At 44.1% G+C, this 18,610-nt stretch overlaps 1 protein-coding gene across 1 annotated transcript; it reads right to left on the bottom strand.

Annotated features, from left to right (window-relative positions):
- Positions 1 to 512: 512 nt before the first annotated feature.
- On the bottom strand, positions 513 to 18,278 carry UBE2D2 (ubiquitin conjugating enzyme E2 D2). The gene is made up of 6 exons (XM_029960298.1): positions 18,125 to 18,278; positions 13,256 to 13,287; positions 13,087 to 13,164; positions 12,890 to 12,995; positions 3,096 to 3,189; positions 513 to 1,404 (listed from the first exon to the last, which is right to left on the bottom strand). Coding segments are annotated over exons 1-6 (357 nt in total). The 5' UTR covers positions 18,126 to 18,278; the 3' UTR covers positions 513 to 1,358.
- Positions 18,279 to 18,610: the final 332 nt, after the last annotated feature.

The raw sequence follows: 18,610 nt of genomic DNA, 5'->3' as shown, positions 1-18,610 counted from the left end.
AAAAAAAAGACACATACAAGTACAATTTAAAACTGTATGAACATTTGCAAATGTTTAGTGCAAAGTAATTATGTAAAAGCTACATTTTATGAAAGTTTGTGCTGATGTGTTTGGTAGGTTGTTTTTTTTCATTTTTTTTACCCTTTTACATCCATTTTTTTTTTTTAGTTACATAAGGTTTCACTTACCTACAGTACATATGCATTGTGTTAGGTCCCATGCAAGTGGGAGTAATACCATCAGGCTTTGTAAAATGTCACTCTGATTCGCATTTAGTAAACTGCTTATTTGGTTTAACAGTCAAGTTCCTGGCACACTACACATCCTGATTTCATCTAAGTGCTCAAGCTCCTGTTTGCCTCTTCAGGTGCCTTGTGTGATGCAAACCAAACTGCTTCACGACTTCAACCCAAAAGTTGGTTTGTTTTTGTTTTTTAAGAGAAATCCACCGTTAGTTTAAGCCTGTAACAAACTGCTCTGAAAATTAAAAGCCTATTCACACAAAGTTATATGTAATGACTGTAGTAATCAGTTTATTACACAGATTAATCATTCTTGAACGTACAAGCTCCAGGGGAGCAGTTGGGTCTTTAAATACACACAAGTTTTCTGTCAAATGGATTTTTTTTTTTTTACCCTTACATCCAGAAAGACCTAAGCAGTTAAAAAACTTAAGAAAAAAATAAGAGCTATTAGCTAGGTATTAACTGAGAAACCACATACAAACCAAAAAAAGTATGAAGGGAGGGAGAGAGTTGAAACAAATCAACATCACTTGATGCACTAATAGCTCCAATCCATTTAAATGGTGACCGGTTAAACTTAGACCTTAAACACAGGATGTGGGTACAGTTTCTCATTGGTCATAACATTTACCTAAGGTGTAGGTCCTTCAGAATAAAATGAATACAGAAACAGTTTCAAGTTCTTCACCTTGCTTTTCATAACTGTTATGAGTTTAAAAGGATTCCACTTAAAATCCTTCATGGATCAGCAACACTGTCCCTAAAAAAAAAACAAACCTCTGAGAACCACCAGGACTCTTCCCATTCCCATCTGATTACCCAATTTGAACTCAGCAAGGAATGCTTTTAGGCTCACAAAGTTATGACTGAAGAACCAGCTTTTCACACACACACTTCTCTGCTAGGAGTCAATGTTGGTACGGGGAAATACAGTATTTCTAGTTTGTTGTTCCAAGTATGTACAACACGCAGCACTGCTGTATCAGGTAAACATGTGCACAGGGGAAGATGAGGCGTGGGCTCATAGAAAGCAGTCAAATGGAAATCAAAAGGACTTTCTCTTTCAGAGTTCCCCTATCTTTATTTGTAGAGGTTATCCAATAATTTCTTTAATTACATCGCATACTTCTGAGTCCATTCCCGAGCTATTCTGTTGTACCTGTATGTACAAAAAGAGGATTTATTTAACGTGGCATCTGCACAGTATTCCAGCTCCAGCAGTCTAGTCTACACATGGCATGAACTCACACTCTCTACAGTACACTATCAACAATTTGTAACATTTAAGAGCAAAATTAAACACTGAGCAAACAGGGGGAACAAGAAAGCCCAGGATGCTTCATGGAAAAGAAACACCTGGTCATATTTACAACAGGAGTATGAGATCTTTGTGACTGGAGCCATAAAACAGAGCAAGGAAAGGGCTGAGGGGAAAGGATTCTCAGGAAGGCTTTACCTGTGCCTCCCCTAGCCCCTAGGAAAACTTACTGCAAGGTTTCATTTGGACATTCTGGAATAGATTTGTGTGTCCCTGCCATCTCCTCCCTTCTAAGTTCAACCCAATACCTGCCATTGACTCATCTGCCCAACCCCAACAGCCCTGTTCCTTGCTACATATTTGACTGTCATTTTTTGATGACAGTCAGGACACAGTGATTTGTCCATCAGAATTGTTTTTGTTCTGAAGGTACAACAATTCCCAACTCCCCCCGTGGCTTTTGCACCCAAATACCCTTCACAGTCAGAGGAAGTTCAGGATACTTGTGTAAAACAAAGCAGTTATGATTAACTGCACTGATAAAAGCTTCTCTCTGACAACCACTTGTTCTTATTCTACAGAATTAAAAGAATAAGATACTTACAGCCAGAATTTTCCTATAGTTATGCACACCAAGTTGGTTTGTGTTGGAATTTAGTCCATAGACAATATTCTTTAGCTTAAGGAATCTGAAAATCCACTCCTAACTCTCTCCTTCCCATCACTGCTCAGAGACTACTCAAGCAGCAAGTCCTTATGGTTAAGCCCAAAAATTTGTTACCTTATTTTTGGAAAAAAAAAAAAAAAAAAAAGAAAAAAAAAGAAAAAAAAAAGAAAAAAAAAAAAAAAAAAAAAGAAAAAAAAAGAAAAAAAAAAGAAAAAAAAAGAAAAAAAAAAAGAAAAAAAAAAGAAAAAAAAAGAAAAAAAAAGAAAAAAAAAGAAAAAAAAAAGAAGAAAAAAAAGAAGAGGAGTCCTGCACACTTCAAGTGCAGACAGACAGTGTTCACTGCATCTCCAAAGAGGTGCTGCTGCTCTTGCAGCTCTCAAAAACAGGATGCATGAACTTCTCTAACACTGCTCCTCAAGCATGCAGTAGACAAAGCAAATTTGTGGATCATTTTCCCTTCCCTGACCAGATCTGGGAAGGAACAGAGAGGTAGAAAGTGTTTACAATGGTCATTAAGCTGTTAAAGTGCTCATTAGCACTAAAGCTTCTCTGTACAGAAGCTTGGGAGTCTTCCTACCCCAACCTCTACACCACTTGTTCTTCCCTTGTGCTGTCAAGTGAAGGAGAAACAGGGAGTTTTTGTTATTTCTTTGTATGATTCCAGACCCAGAGCTGCCATGGAATATTCTCCCGTTGGAGTAACTTGCTCTCCCTCTGCTGGCTATGTGGGATTAAAGCAGCTCAGAGAGTGGCATTACAGATCTCAGGGAAAAACAAAAACACCCCTAAAAAGACCACAATTAGGGCTTTGATTTGCCTTTTTTTCCACTCTTTTCCAAGAATTGGGGCCTTTCAGTTCCCCTTTACTGTGTAAGTGTAGATTCTGCCCTGTCATATTCCACATTTTTTTGGTTTCCATACTTACTTTTCTCTATCTGTTTTGTAGATCCGTGCAATCTCAGGCACTAAAGGATCATCTGGATTGGGATCACACAACAGAGAACAGATGGACAAAAGTACTGGGGAGAGAAGAGAGACACAATTAGTTTCAGTGCAGCTGAGGACACCTGCACAGGTGAGCCCATACCCTTCCTTCCCCTCCAGCCAGTAGCATCAGCAGCATTTATTTAAAATTCCCAAGGAGCAGTAATCCCAGGTACATCAGTTGAGTAATTCTGAACAGAATTCCTTACCAGTGAACTACACAACTTCATATGACCACACTGTCACAAGGAATACCCTCCTGGATAAGGTGTGTCCAGCAGCAGCCATGTCTATCTGAACCCACACGTGAGAGCATTCTGGGAAGACTTCCCTGCTTTAGCACCTGAAATTCAGCTTTTCCCTACACCAGACACCTCACTGTTAAATGACCTGGAGCAGCACTAATCAAAAGTCAAACAGCAGACAAGTCCAGCTGAGATGAATTAAGAAAGGGCTGTTCACAGCTACTTAAGAATCACAGAATGGTTTGGGTTGGAAGGGACTTAAAGCTCATCTCATTCCAACCCCCTGCCATGGGCAGGGACACCTTCCACCAGACCAGGTTGCTCCAAGTCCCATCCAACCTGGCCTTGAAGATCTGCTAGAAAATCCACCAGTCTTGCAGAGAACTAAGAGGCTTTACCCAATTATTTTCCAAGCATAAGGAAGATTGAGATGGATTAAGTGTAGTGTAATATTCAAAATGACCCAAGAACACCCAGCTCCCTGCACTGCTCCCAACCCCAGAGCCCTAGAACTTGAGTGTTTCACTATAAATATATAGTGCCTATATCCCAGAGGCCACATCCTGCTCAGCTGAGTGACAATCTCATCCATACAAGGAGCCAGGAGACTGCTGCAAAGCCACAAATAGCACACGGACATTCCTACATTCACACCAGAGAGGAGAGGAGAAGGCAGGGAGTTACAGGCAAAGCATATTGGGACAACACTATGCCAGGCACGGCAGGGACATCTTGCCCCCCTCCCAGAAATGCCAAACATTCCCTTCTCTCTGCCTGTTTGGATCAAACAGTGCCACTCCATATGTCCCTTCACCAATGGCAGCGACGCGGAGTTGTCACAGTGCAGCCTCCGAGCAAGTTGGAGATGACAAGAGTGAGGAGTCTGAAGACACTAAAACACAAATCTGCTCCAATTTCCATCACTTGCACGAGGCAGCTATCCATGAAAAATGAAAGGAAACAGCACACAGCCCCATAAAAACAACAAAGGAGTTAAGACAGGTTAAAACACAGGCCACAAAAAAGATCACAGAATGGTTTGGGTTAGAAAGGACCTTAAAGCTCAGCTTGTTCCACCCCCTGCCACGGGCAGGGACACCTTCCACTATTCCAGGTTGCTCCAAGCCCCATCCAACCTGGCCTTGGACACTTCCAGGACTGGGGCAGCCACAGCTTCTCTGGGCAACCTGTGCCAGGACCTCACCCCCCTCCAGAGAGAAGAGGTTAACAGGTGTGATATTCAATGGAAATGGAGAAGAGGTTTTTTTCCAAGTGGGACAAAAGTGAAAGCTTCCCTACATCTGAACTGAGTGTGCTGCTTGGTGGTGTGAGCACCAAGAACACAAAAAACCACTTAGTTCAGTTTCCCCCCTGTTTCTGTAGACCCTTCACTAATCAATTCTCAATTCCAAGTTCAAAGCATTTAGGGAAGGTGTGGTAATAAAGTGGCCTTGATTTAAGTGAACATATTTCTGGTTCGGAATAAAGATCAACCTCTTCCTCCTTTTCCCAATTTTCTACTGTACACCTGTGAGAGAGTTCAGGGTTTAATTATCCTCTATCATAACTGGCATTTGGGCTATTTATTGAGCTCCCTCTCAGAACACAGTTTCAGAGTGTGAGGCAGGCATGTAGAAGCAACTAGTCCTGAAGTGCTGTTCCTCAGCAAGGGACAGAGCACATTCAGCACCTGTAGTACAGCTTCAGCACCAGCTCCTTTCCCCTGAACACTGAGTAAAGTGTTCAGTAATGGGACTCTGACACATCCAGCTGCTCCCAGTCAGTTTAGCCTCAAAACAGCTGTTTGTCCAGCAATTCTCCTGTAGCTCATTCCTTTCTGTCTGTCAGACTCCACTGTCCTGATCACTTGAGTTTCTTCAGCTGTAGGATGAGTGAGACACCTCAAACCTGTCCCCTGCCTTCACCAGAAACAGCAGGAAATCCAACCCAAGTTTTCTGGTCAACTATTGTAACTATTCTCTCAAGTTTTATCTTACCACAGCCTTTAAAAACCAAGGACTTTTCGGAACACAGTGGCTCAGAACCACACTGCAGGCCTGGTCAGTGCTCTCAGCCCACCCTAACACCCCTTTTCCCAACACTCAGCAGTTCACTTTTCAGCATCACTCAAAAAACACTGAATAAAAATGGACCCAATCATTTGGCTTCAAGCTGCACTGCCACATTCATCTGCTTTGTTTAATTTTTTTAAGTCTTCATTAATCCAAACTATTCTCATTACACTTGTTCTTGCTGGTGACTTCATTCCATTTTTATCTGTACAGCCCCAGCAAGAAGAGCATTTTTAACCAGTTATCTAAACTAGTGTAATTTTAATATCCTGCTGAACCCAGCTATCTGTCCATATCAATTCAGGAAGTTTCTCTTGAGGTTTTCCACTAGAACATTGCACATACACACCTTTTAGACCAACCAACATAAGGAGCCTCCAGACCACTATGGAAAAACCCCTTGGAAAAGGCACCTTCTCCAAGTTTCAAGTGCAAGAGTAAAGAGGAAGCAATCAAATATGTCAGTGGTGTATCAGAGCAACTAATTAAACCAACACTATGGAATTAGAGACTCACCAGACCACCCTCCTCTGCAATCAAGTATTACAGCAATGAGCTCCACAGCAAAGCCTTGACATTTACTACTCAAATGACTACTCTATTGGTAGGAGACAATAAAAAAGTTTCCAAAAAGCTTTGTAACCACAGAATCAAGCTGAATAACTACACAAGGCAGGTAAGTGACATTTTTACACCTTGTCCTACACATCCTGCATGACCATAGGCAAAGCATTATCAGCTTGACAGCATCCCTTGGAGTCTCCCACTGGAAGGGATGTACCACAAGTGTGCACTCCTTGAATTCAAGTCTGGATTTTTGTCAGTAACTGCAAAATAAACTTTCCTTGCCATTGATTCAAAGGGTTCCTCCCTTGAAACAGCTCTGTACAGAGTTGTTTCTCATCTCTTCACTCCTAGCTGTCAGAGTTGCCCAGTCTGCAGCAGAACATTAAGCAACTCAGAACCACTATCAGTTTAAAGCTCCCTTTCACTTCAAAATTGGGTTTGCTTTGTTTTATTTCACTCACCAGGCAGCCTACTGACCTCCAACCTTTCAGCTGTGCTCCCTATCTATCTCTGCAGACAACAAATACAACCTAGTCTTCAGTGTGGTTCCTGCTGCCAGGAACTAGCACAGACCAAGTACTTCATAACACGAAGGGACTGGGAGAACCAAACTCATCAAGCAAACAGGCTGACAACAAAGTGGTTCTAAAAATGGGCTTAGCTTCCCCACAGAGCAGTGAGAGAAATGCACCTTCATCAGGCAGAATGGTCACTGAAGAGTTAATATTAGACTGTTTGAGAAACATGCAGAATACAGTCTACAGTGTAACACAGCACAACTGGCATCCAAGTTCCCACTGCAAGACTTGCCTTCACAAAACACTCTGAAGTTCAAGCACAATCTCTCCAGGCAGAAAATCCTGCCATGGACAGCTTGTCAGCAGGATCAGCTACAGTTCAGCACAGCATGATCCACCTCCCCTCCTCAGCAGCTGCTGTGCTCTCACACCTCCCAGGCCAGCTCACCCACCCCAATGAGCAACTTCACCTTCCTGCTTCTGCCCCACCTCAGACTGAAGGGGTGGGTAAGATGCAAATTCCACTTGTAAATTCCGTGGCTGAGGTTCCTCTGCCAGGAAGCAGCTCAGGACAACCCATGACAACAGCTCTCCACAGGTCCTTCCAGCAGTAGCCAAATGAGCAGTGTGGAACACAGTTTAAAGCCCTACTGGAACATCTATTGGCTCATCCAAATTTAAGAGGCATGTTAAAGTTCCTGGAACTCAGAGGTGAAGAGACTCTTAAAAGCAGCTGATCTCCACTTCCTCATCTTCCAAACACAACCCCCAGATGATTCACTTTGTCTGCAAAGCCTGACTGGTCTAATATCCACCACTCCAGCCATCCCTGACAGAGTACCAGCCACTACAGATACTGCTGTTTAAGTCTAGCTGGAATTCCAAACAAACCTGCTCCAGTAAAGCACTCATCCATGGGACACTTCAGGGTAAGGAAAAGCAACTGAGGAGCAATGGAATCTCCAGCTGAATCACAGCAGGGAGATGAAAAGCACCAATTTTTCCAAGGTAATGAAGCTATCCAGAAGAAACAACTGGTGTGTTCTGATCCAACAGTTGCTTGGTGCACTTACTGCTCTCCAAAGAGGAGCCAATTTAGAATCCACCCAGGAGCAAGGGTCCATCTCTAAGCAAGCACAGAGATTATTTAACAAACCCTTTGTTGGTGCAGAGTACCAAGAAAGTGCTGAGATGGTTGCTCTGCATGCCAGACTGTCAGGACAGCAGGATGACACTTACTCAGCTCTCTGTCTTGGCTGGAGTCACACAGGAGTCTCAGGATCACCTTATAATCAAAAAGGTCATGCACTGACATGGAACAGTTGGATAACACAGGGAAGCATTGATTCCTGGCCATCAGCAGTTCCCAGCAATGGCAGCAGCCCACCCCACCTGCTGTCCCAGGGGAGTGATGAACACTGTGCCCATAAGGTCTTTCTGTGGAAAGCCATTTGTCACCTCCTGGAGACCAGGAGACAGTGCTGTGCCTCCTGATCCAGCAAAGTCTCTGAATATGAAACTAACAGTGTGTCAGCTCAGGTTTAATTGATTGTGAAACACCTCTGCCAGCAGAAATATGAGCCTTGGACACAACACTGCTGAGGAATTCTGAATTCCGTGTTGGGGGGTTCATTCAGCTGTCCTGCTTCTCTCAGCAGCTCCTTCACTGATGCCTGGCAGCCTCCACATCAAGGCCCACTGCTACTTCCACCTCTATTCCTCAAAATCAGGAAGCAACCTGATTCCTGGAAGGAGCATTCTCCTATACAATCACTGCTTTGGAGTTTCAGGCCCCAGACTCTTGAAACTTTTGAGGCACACAGCTGTCAAAGAGTTTTATCAGCACTGACAAACATTAAGCTTTTAACTTTAAACATGCTGAAAACACCACTGGTCCAACAGCTCCAAATGAGTGGCTCCTGGCTGTGAACAGGCAAGATGCACCCAAATAAAATTAAAGCAGCTTCAGACTCTGCTCCAGTTCAATCCTATTTCTTAACCACAGTCCCATTTCCAACTCCTCCAGCCTCTTCCCCAGCCCTACAGGAAGTGTACCTTTAAATCTGAGCAGTTTAAACTTCTGGCTTCAAAGCAACTTGAATTCCTGCTAAGTCAGTTCAACAATTTCTGGTGACAAAAGAAGAAAAGTTAAGTGTTGCCCAGTGTACCACAGACTTGTTGAGGTTGAAAAGGATCTCTGGAGATCATTTTGTCCAGCCCCCTGGCTCAAGCAGGGCCACCTAAGGCAGGCTGGCCATGACTGTGTCCAGGTGGCTTTTGAGTATCTCAAAAGGCAGGAGATCCCACAACCTCCCAAGGCAACCTGTGCTGGTGCTCAGCATTCTCACAGTAAAAATAAAACACAAAAAGGTGTTTCCTGCTGTTCAGAGGGACCCTCCTGTGCTTCAGTTCATGCCCTGTCACTGGGCACCACTGAGAACAGTCTGGTTCTGTCACCTCTGTACCCTCCCTTCAAGTATTTACAGACACTGATAAGATCCCCCCAAGCCTTCTCTCCTCCAGGCTGAACAGTCCCAGCTCCCAGCCTGCCTCATAACGGGAGATGCTCCAGTCCCTCCATGGCATTCATGGCCCTTCACTGGGCTCTCTCCAGTACATCCATGACCTCCTTGTTCTGGGGAGCCCAGCACTGGAGATGTGCTCCAGATTCAGTCTCACCAGTGCCAAGCAGAGGGGAAGGATCACATCCCTCAACCTGCCAGCCGCACTCCTCCTAGCACAAACTTCCTTGGAGCAACATCTGGGAAGCTGCACAAGTGGTTAAACTATAGTTTTGAGAGTTGAAAAGCAAAAATGGGCATTTCCCTTACAACCCCAACTCAGCACATCATGTCACACCCATGCTCTGTGACAAAGCCACCCAGTTATGTGGGTAAGTGTTACAACAGGCAAATTAAAGTGCCAAGAAGACGATCAGAAACCAGGTTCCCAATTTTTAAGACTGCACTGTGAAGGTCCAGTTCATTTAGGTCGCTGGGTACTTGGGAAATCCCACACAGTAAGTCTCAGTTAAGCAATTCTTGAAGAGCAGCAGCACAGAAAATCCACAGCACACTGGGCATGGAAGTTTGGACAGCAGAGCTGAACTCTGCCATGACTGAGGCTGAAGTTCCTCACTGCCCCTCCAGCACACTCAAAACAGGTTCCATGAGTCACTAGTTACAACACATGGGGAGAAGTGGGACAGGACAGAGTGAGCTGACTGACTTTCACTGCAGAAGTACTTCATGATCAACTCTTGCACATCCCCTTGCCAAGTTTAAGAGAAAGTGTGGGGGTTTTTCCCCCCAAAAGTGGCTGGGAACAGCTGTAATCATGTTAAAATACTTCATTCTCCTGTTTCAGGCAACAGGGATTCTTATTTGTACAGACTTGGAGATAATGTTTTTAATTTAAGCCTACACATTCTACTTAAGCCTTGTAGTTCAAATTGCCCACCAAGGTGTGGTTAAGACTGTATTTTGAGATGATTTATTCTCCAATATGTATTCTTTAAGGAACACTGAGTAAAGAATTACTAATACAAGCAAACCAGCTGTTCTACTGAGACACTCACTGTTGTTCCCCCAAGTCTTCAGAAGCTGTTTTAACAATTCCAGGAGGGACAGAACAAAAGCCCAAAATGCCAGTCACCTGTCATAGCCACAATCACTTTATCAAGTTGCTTACAGAGGGCTCCAGAGTGTGAGGGGCCAAGACCCTTCACCAGCAAACTGAGATGATTAACTACCACTGACAAGATTTATCACTGCCTTTTCACCAAAAAGTGACACTTTAAATCCAAAGGAAGTCACTGCACACCCCTTCCCCTCCCTCCTTGGAGGTTTAAGGTGTAAAACACGTTCATGTACCACACATTAACTGCAACATAACACCAAGCCCATCCAAGCTGCTGACAGTGCTGCCTCCCAGCTGCCTCAGGAGGAAGCTGTGCACGATAAGCTTTTTCCTAGAAGGACTGTTTCTAGTCTTTCCAGATTTCTCAATCAGTAGAAAGCACATTTTTTTTTTCAGCTGTGCTCTAGTTATCTGCTTACAGATTTTAAATTCAAACAGCTTGCTCCCAGTAGCATCCCAGTTAAAAGGTGGCACAATTTAGGAAATACTCTAAGAAATCTACAACACAAATACTAAATTGCTGCTTTGGAAGGGATGTGAGCTTATTGCTGAATGTCTTAAGTCCTGTTACTCACTCTAAACTACCTAATCCAACAGCTTTTCCTGCTAGGAACACATCCATTCTTTGACAAGGCTGATCAGTCACTGGAGAGCTGAAACAGCCCCAAAGTCTGTCATGACACATTCTAACCTGACTGAACACAAGATTTCAGCCCTAAAAGACTCAAGTTGCCTTTGTGCAATTTCTTTACACTTGTTCCAGATGGGACCATCAGCTCTTTGCTTCTGAAGCTGAGCTCTGCTTTCTGTGATTCTGAGGAAAGTATTCCCAGTTTCTGTAAAGTCACCTATAAGAATTTGCTTTGCTGTTTTAATTCCTTCAATAAATGTACCCCAAGGGAACTGGGAAAAAGATTTTCTCCCAGGTTAGAGCTGTATGGATGCTTTGCATGTGCAGCAAAGTTTGGGTACTGAATGAACTTCTCTTCAGTGAGTGAGAAATGATCAGCATTACAGAGCCCCCTGACCCCAGCAGGCACTCACAGGGGGCAGTGGAAGGGACACAGTGGCACAGAACAGCCACCCTGATCCCACAGAACTCCAGCTGAGCCAGGAGGATACAGTATAAAAGGGTAAGGAAAAAAAGGAGTCCAAAGCAGAAAACAGAAGGAGATGTTAAAGCATATTGCAAATGTATTTGGGCAGCAAAATTAACATTAGGATGTATTTTCAGCCCACTGCTGCCCTTAACCAGCCTCTTGAATTCTTGTCCCATCTTTTCCCAACTGTCCCAATTCCAGTCTATCTCCCAGTATTTTCAAGCATGCTGTCTATCACCCCACTGCCCATATGGCCACTTTAGACTCCCTAAAACAACACACATTCTGCCCAGTTATACAGCAATTAAATCAAACCAGAACAGATGTCAGTGCTTGGTGCTAACTTGGTGCTTCCAGGAGCAGCCAGTACTGACTGAGAGCACTTGTAAGGAAATTACAGCAACCTGACAATCATTTTCCCTTTACTGACACCATTTCTTCAGTTCTTTCAACTCACAACAAAGCCTTTCAGCCTCGTGCACGAGCAAATTCACTTCTGACAAGAGACAAGGAGATACTGTTTTGCCTTTCCAACTGTTTCTACAAATGCCTTTAGCTGGACAGAGAAGGTGGGAACTTCTGTGGGTTCAGGGAAAGAGAGACAATGATGATGTCCAAGGGATGTACCAGAAATCACCTGCCTAAAGCAAAAACTGCCCAGAAACATCACAGGGAGTTGGGGAGAAGGAGAGGGCACAGGAAAGCCTCAGAGCAGAGACATGATGTGAAGGATAATGTCATCAATGTGGCAACTGCAGCGTTTGAGCACAAGGACAGTGTGAAGCTACAAAACAGAGGAGTTGAGACATGGCCCATGCACAGGGTAGATTCAAAATATTCCTAAATAGCCATGGCTAGACCTACAAACTTGATCTACAGTTTATAAATCTATAGTTTCATTAGCCAGAAAAATCAATAAAATTCCAACCTGGGTCTTCTTTCAAGCATTTAAAGCCTCGTATTTATAATAAATATGAATTCTGCTTTACCAGGCAAAGGATACATTCCAAGCTAACCACTAACTCAGTTCACAGGGTCCAAGATATTTTTAGCTAAAAAAAGTCAAGATAGTGCAAGCTAGTTAAGTTTTATAACATGCTTTAGCAGTGCATGTCATTGAAAGCTTTGTTTAAAAGCTGCCAACACGAAGTTATGATGTTTCCTTGAAAAAGGGTCTTTTAAGATGCCAAACAGTTAGACAAGTTTAGAACTTCTTAAAACTACAGCTGCTCCCTTACATATTTTACTTGGTGTGTATTCTGAACATTAAAGTCTTTCATTGTCATTAACTAAAAATATATAAAATTTAGCCTAGTGTCAGTGTTCAGACTCTGAGGTGAGGTGGCAGAAGTGTGTACTCAGTGCAGCAGGACTTATCTGATCCACTGGCAAAGCTGAGGAGTGTCCCTGTGCCCCAAGGAAGATGGATATCCCGAGCATCCTACACTCAGGAATTGGCTGTCAGCTCCAGGCAGGGTCACACTGAAGCAGTGACCACAGAAATGGTTGATGCCAGCAGGAATGCAGTGGTTTTTACATCCCAAATCAGTACTTCATTTCAGCAGAGTAACATTAAAATGAGCATTGGAGGTACCTTTTGAAATAGTTAGTGCTGGGGACCACTGTGACCGTAGAATATCAAGACAAATGCTGCCATTACTGTTAATATTTGGATGATAGATTCTTGTTGTAAATGCAACCTGCAGAAGAAGGAAAATTTTCAGTGTAGGCTCACAAATATATACATCAGACCACATGGTAAAGGATGGATTTATGGTAGAAGCCACTCACCTTAGGTGGTTTGAAGGGATAATCTGTTGGGAAGTGAATTGTCAAGAAAAATACTCCACCTTGATAGGGACTGTCGTTCTGTTAATGAGAAAGAATCATTGCAGCTTGAGGAGTTATTACAAGACAACCCACCATAAAAAGCCACGAGCATCAATTCTCTCATACTTACTGGTCCCATTATTGTAGCTTGCCAATGGAACACTGAAAGAGAGAGAGATTTACTTCAGTTTGGAGAAGCTCAAGTAATGATCTTACTTTCTTCCAGACAAAGCAGCACAGAAAAGTCTATTTTCAAAACAAAGCCTTCTGAAAGGCTGCAGGGAAGGGAGCCAAAGAATTAAACAGACACAGGGCAAAGTACTCAATGCTCCACAGCCCAGGATTGCTGTGGTACCACACATATGCCCTGCAAAAATCCTGTGACAATTGAAATCCAGACAGTCCTAGGCAACCTTTCAGACTCAGAACTGTGAGTTTAAACTCTGCAGTTTCTAATGAAGCAGCTGAACCAAGTTTCCACGACTGCCCTGTGAGGACAAAAGGTACATGATGAGCTCATACCTGCTCTCCTCTCAGAGCCCTGGTCACACAGAGAACAAGCCCCAGCTCTGTGTACACCACATGTACAGAGGTAATTTAAGCCACTGCTATCCTCACTGAACTTTTAAGCTTAGTCTCTCCACAGAGGCCTCAAGGTTTCATTAAAGCAGCAGAAAGCAATGTCTTAAGAGAATGCAGGAGCAACAGTCTGCTCCAGACTCAGGACCAGAATGTGCTAGGACACATTTTAGGTTAAGTGGACTAAAGTTAAACCTCACTCATATGCATCTGTCCAAGAGAACATAAATCTGGTCATACAGAGGACTTGTGAAGAATGTTGTCATGCTGGAAAGGAAAACAATCCAAGCTGATAATCTGTATGAGGCACATTAGGGAGTTCTTGGAGTTCCTGCATCCCCAAAGCCTCCAGTGCCTGGGCAAGGAGCACAAATTATTTGGGAAATAGGACCATGGAAGCTCCCCTCAGCATGGATGTCAGCTACATGGCACCTTCAGACTGGGAAGCTGGAGGTGACTCCAGTTGTTGCTAGGGAAGCCTTCCAGACACAAGATGTGTGGTGTCTACAGCTGTCAAGACTACCTGGGCCAGAAGTTAGGAGTGGTACTACCTGTTCTAATCTAGCATGAGCAGTTTTTAATTACACGTGGTACAGGCATTACAGCTGGGAATGATGTCATACAAGGAAGAAGGAAAAAGGCAAAGTGGGAACAGCCCTGCAAGGACAGAGGAAATGAGTGTTGGATTGGAGCAGGTTTGTTTTAATCTAGTCTTACATTTCTATAGGAATGTGGAAGTTTCTATACAGTTCAGCACTGGTGAACAGATCAGAAATGATTCAGAAAGATCTTGGCAGCTGATTTTTTTCCTTTTAGAAAGGATATCTGAGCTTAGAGCCCTCAGCCCATTTCCCTACTTAAATATCTCCTCTCTCAGGAGCTTGGATGCAGCAGCCTTTGAGAAACTACATTCAGTGCAGAGCCAGGAAACAGAGACAGCAGATCACATGTCCATATGTGGCATTCCCCCCCTTTCAAGGGGTTCAGCCAGCTTCCCAGGAAGTGCCTGTCCAGCTGCAGGTGACAGGGAGAAACCTGGAGCAGAGGACAAAGGGGCAGCAGGAACCCCATAGGGAAGACTGTGGCCAGTCACAGCAAAACCACCAAAAATCTCACAGGCACCAGTAGATGCTGATGAGATTCACTGGAGTGCACACAGGCACCACTGAAAAGAGAAGTTCAAATAACCATCTATCGTCTTAAGCCCAACAAGAAACCAGAAAGAAAAACATTTCCACAGTGAATCTTAACTTTTTGAAAGCTCCAACCCCAGGCTCAAGCAAAGAGCTTGTTTAACCTAAGCTTTAGATCCTCACAATATCCAGGACAAGTCTGATGAACGACAGGATGGATTTGACATGCAGAGCTTATTCCAATTGATTCTTTCCTTTGAAATCACCCATAAAAAGGTATTTACAAAGTAAGGGGGCTGCTGACTTTCAGTAGGTAAGCACAGGTACATGTCTGGAATAGTTAAGCCACTGGAAGCACACCAATGTCATCCAGTCCCAAGCACATTTCCAAAACACAGGCCAGAGGTGGGTGGAAAAGGGCTAAAACTACATTGCCAAGAAAATCCCATTCCTACAGTTAACAAGGCAGGAAGAGCTCTTCACTTCCCAAAGTTTATGAACTACAGGGATGAGACACTTATAGCTGGGGACAGTTTGTATCAGCTGAAGTAGCCACAGGAGAGCACTTTGCAAGTACAGCATGTCCTGAACATCAGGAAATGTCACTCTGACAAGGCAGCCAAGGCACACCTGGGGCACAGGGATTTGGGAGAAGGCACTTTGCTGCTGCTGCCACTGCTATCCACTTACACACCCCCGAACTGTTGCTCTCAACAACTAAAGTCTTTCATCAGAGGTCCTTCAGAAAGGTGGCACAAGAAGAACTTTTAGTAATTTAAAGCTTTCTGTGCTCAGCAGTAACTTTCCACCTTCTCTGCCAGACAATCGTCATCACCTTTGATAAGGCTCTGGAAACCACAAAGCAGTTTATCGGGGCACAAATCGCACTCGCTAATTTAAGGGAATAAAAGCCTCAGCCTGGCTCTCCATCTTAGTCATTTCTTTTCCATGAAACTACAAACCTCTTTGAAACACTATTTGGAAAGCAGAAATAAGTTGTGAAGTCACTAAAAGCTTGACCCTACTGCTAAACACTCTCAAAGCCAAGCTGAGCTTCCACTTGTTTGACAGTTCTGCTCAACAGTAACACCCCCACTAATTTCAGTATTTTCATTCTCAGGTTTCAAGTGGGTTTTTTTTTAAACTAGGTCTACATTTCTGTAGGAATGTGGAAGTTTCTATACACTTCAGAACTGCTGAAGTGTTCAGAAATTATTCAGAAAGACCTTGGTGGCTAATTTTTTCCTTTCAGAAAGGACACCTGAGCTCAGAGCTCTCAGCAAACAGCTGGAGGGTTTCCCTACTTAAATATCCCCTCTCTTAGGAGCTTGGAAGCTTTGCTGACAGTATATCAGTGAGAGACCACATTGAAAAGCTGGATTTGCAAGTGTTCTTGTCTCACTGCAAACATCCTACTGATCTTGCTCACCTAAGCTATGACAAGAGTTTGATGGTGCTATTAAAAAAATAGTTGAGTATAATTTTAGGCTTTCTGGTGAAAATGAAGAAGATGGTACAACCTGCAGAACTGCTGCAGGTGAAAGGCCTCTCACAGAAAACCATCATAATGTACAGGGTATCAGTTAAGGTGCCTTATTCACAGCTAATAATGGCCTGGAGCCGTGTCAGGGGAGGTTTAGGTTGGATATCAGGAAAAGGTTCTTTCCCCAGAGGGTGGTTGGGCACTGAACAGGCTCCCCAGGGCAGTGTCACAGCCCCAAGGCTGCCAGAGCTCCAGGAGGGTTTGGACAACGCTCTCAGGGACAGGGTGGTATTGAGGTGTCCTGGGCAGGGCCAGGAGTTGGACTGGATGATCCCTGTGGGTCCCTTCCAACTCAGGATATTCCATGATTCTAATCAAAGCAGACTGGGGAACACCACTTACAACTAAGGTAAGAACCAGCCACATAAACAGCCTGAAGTCAAGTCACACGATGTATCTTGTCCTCCCCTCCCTGGGCCAAAATACAGGCACAAGATGACAGTAGATCTTCTTACTATAAATCAACATTAGATAAAAAAAATCAGGGTAGGATTTTAAAGAGCTGCTTTTTTCCTGCTTAACACACCTCCTCGAGCTTCAAAAGGACAGAATAACTGCAAATCACACCTCGGGAGAGCAGCCTGGCACAGCAAACACCAGCTGATGTGGAGGCCAAAGAGATTGTCTGAGGCTGTCCCCTACCAGGAGCTGGCAGGGCACACTGATCTGGGCACAGGTTACAAACACAGAGTCAGAATGGTTTGGGTTGGAAGGGAACACAAGGATCGTATTTTTGCACCCCCTGCCATGGGCAGGGACACCTTCCACTAGCCCAGGTTGCTCCAAGCCCCATCCAGCCTGGCCTTGGACACTCCCAGGGATGGGGCAGTCACAGCTTCTCTGGGCAACCTGTGCCAGGGCCTCACCACCCCCACAGGGAAGAATTTCTTCCCAATATCCAACCTAAACTTACTCTCAGTCTGAAGTTATTCCCCCTTTTGCTGTCACTATGGTTCCTGACGAAGTGTATGATTTAAGGATGCTTCTCCTGCACCTCCTCCCTCATCCCTAAGCACCCATGTCCCAGTCAGGCCACAGGTTAGTCATGACAGCAGAGTTTAGACATTCTGGTTTTGCTTATTGAGAAAGCCACAAGAAGGATTCCAAACCAAGTGAAATTGCTTGAAATCCTGCCTATAAATTCAAAAAACAAAACCAAACCCAACCAACATTACTTCATGATTCAAGTTGTAATTTGTCCACATTTTCCTTCCAACCACATTTTAACCTCTCAACCTCAAGGTCTACATATAACCCTCTTCAAAAAAAAAAAAAAGGCAGTGTTACCTAACTGCTGTGTAAAACAGAGCTAACCCTGACCTTGCTGTACTAGCAGGAGTCCTGGGAGTAGATTGTTTTAGTTCTACAAGAACACATGACTGCACCATGTACAGTTTAGATATCCAAGTGCAGAAAGCTGTGGGCAGGTGCTTGCTGGTTTGGCCACAGAGCTACTGAGGTTTCCTAACTCCATCCAGAATTCCAGAACAGTTAACTCAAAAGGTGTAACTTAAGATATGCATCGAGTTGTCCAATTAATAGAGTGGGAGCAGCATCAGTGATACACAAGGAAGGTGTTAAAGGGATACAGAAGAGCAACAAATTTCATATCAGGATGGGGAGCAGTATCTAGTACTCTAACCAGAAGAAATAGAAGGGTTCTCCTTGCTGAGGTGCTGGACATCCTGTTTTAGGAGGAAAGAAGTGGCAGAGTGCAGGTGTCTGCTGAGAGCAGGATACTTACTGTCATCCCCAACAGGCCCTGCTGAACACTGTGCTGGAGGATCACGTGCCAGATCGTTCAACTCCTACAAAACAGGAAGAGTTCAGTTCATTTCGTTTCAAAAACAACCATGTTATTGCTAAAAAGCTGCTGGTGGCAACTCTGGCAGGGTCACAAAACTAACAGCCAGGATTTTGGAAAGTAAAGCTGCATCTTCAACCCAGGAGCCACGTTTGGCACCTGCCTCAGTGACCTGTGCAGGCTGCCCAGACCCGGAGTCACAGCAATCTCACCATGTCACAGGGTCTGCTGGGTTTGCCTGCACTGTCCCAGCATTACTGAGGCATTATATCCTCCACTGTGCCCAGGTCACAGGGAGATAAGGTGGCCTCAATCCAACAACTCTCTGTATCAGCCTTATTTTATCCCCTCTATTGTAACAGTTCCCAGACTGCTCCAGCTACAGTGATCCAGTTTATCACCTCCACAGCCTGCCTGCAGCACACA

This window comes from Manacus vitellinus, unplaced genomic scaffold, assembly GCF_001715985.3.
Source record: "Manacus vitellinus isolate BGI_N305 unplaced genomic scaffold, ASM171598v3 scaffold_25_pilon, whole genome shotgun sequence".
Classification (NCBI taxonomy): domain Eukaryota; kingdom Metazoa; phylum Chordata; class Aves; order Passeriformes; family Pipridae; genus Manacus; species Manacus vitellinus.
This window is presented reverse-complemented; position numbering and strand designations above follow the sequence as displayed.

Bases quoted from the DNA above. Each gene is read 5' to 3' on its own strand.
- UBE2D2 (XM_029960298.1), bottom strand. The intron at 13,165-13,255 runs GTAAGTATGAGA...TCTCATTAACAG, and splicing joins AAGCTACAATAATGGGACCA to AACGACAGTCCCTATCAAGG. The intron at 12,996-13,086 runs GTGAGTGGCTTC...CTTCTTCTGCAG, and splicing joins ATCCCTTCAAACCACCTAAG to GTTGCATTTACAACAAGAAT.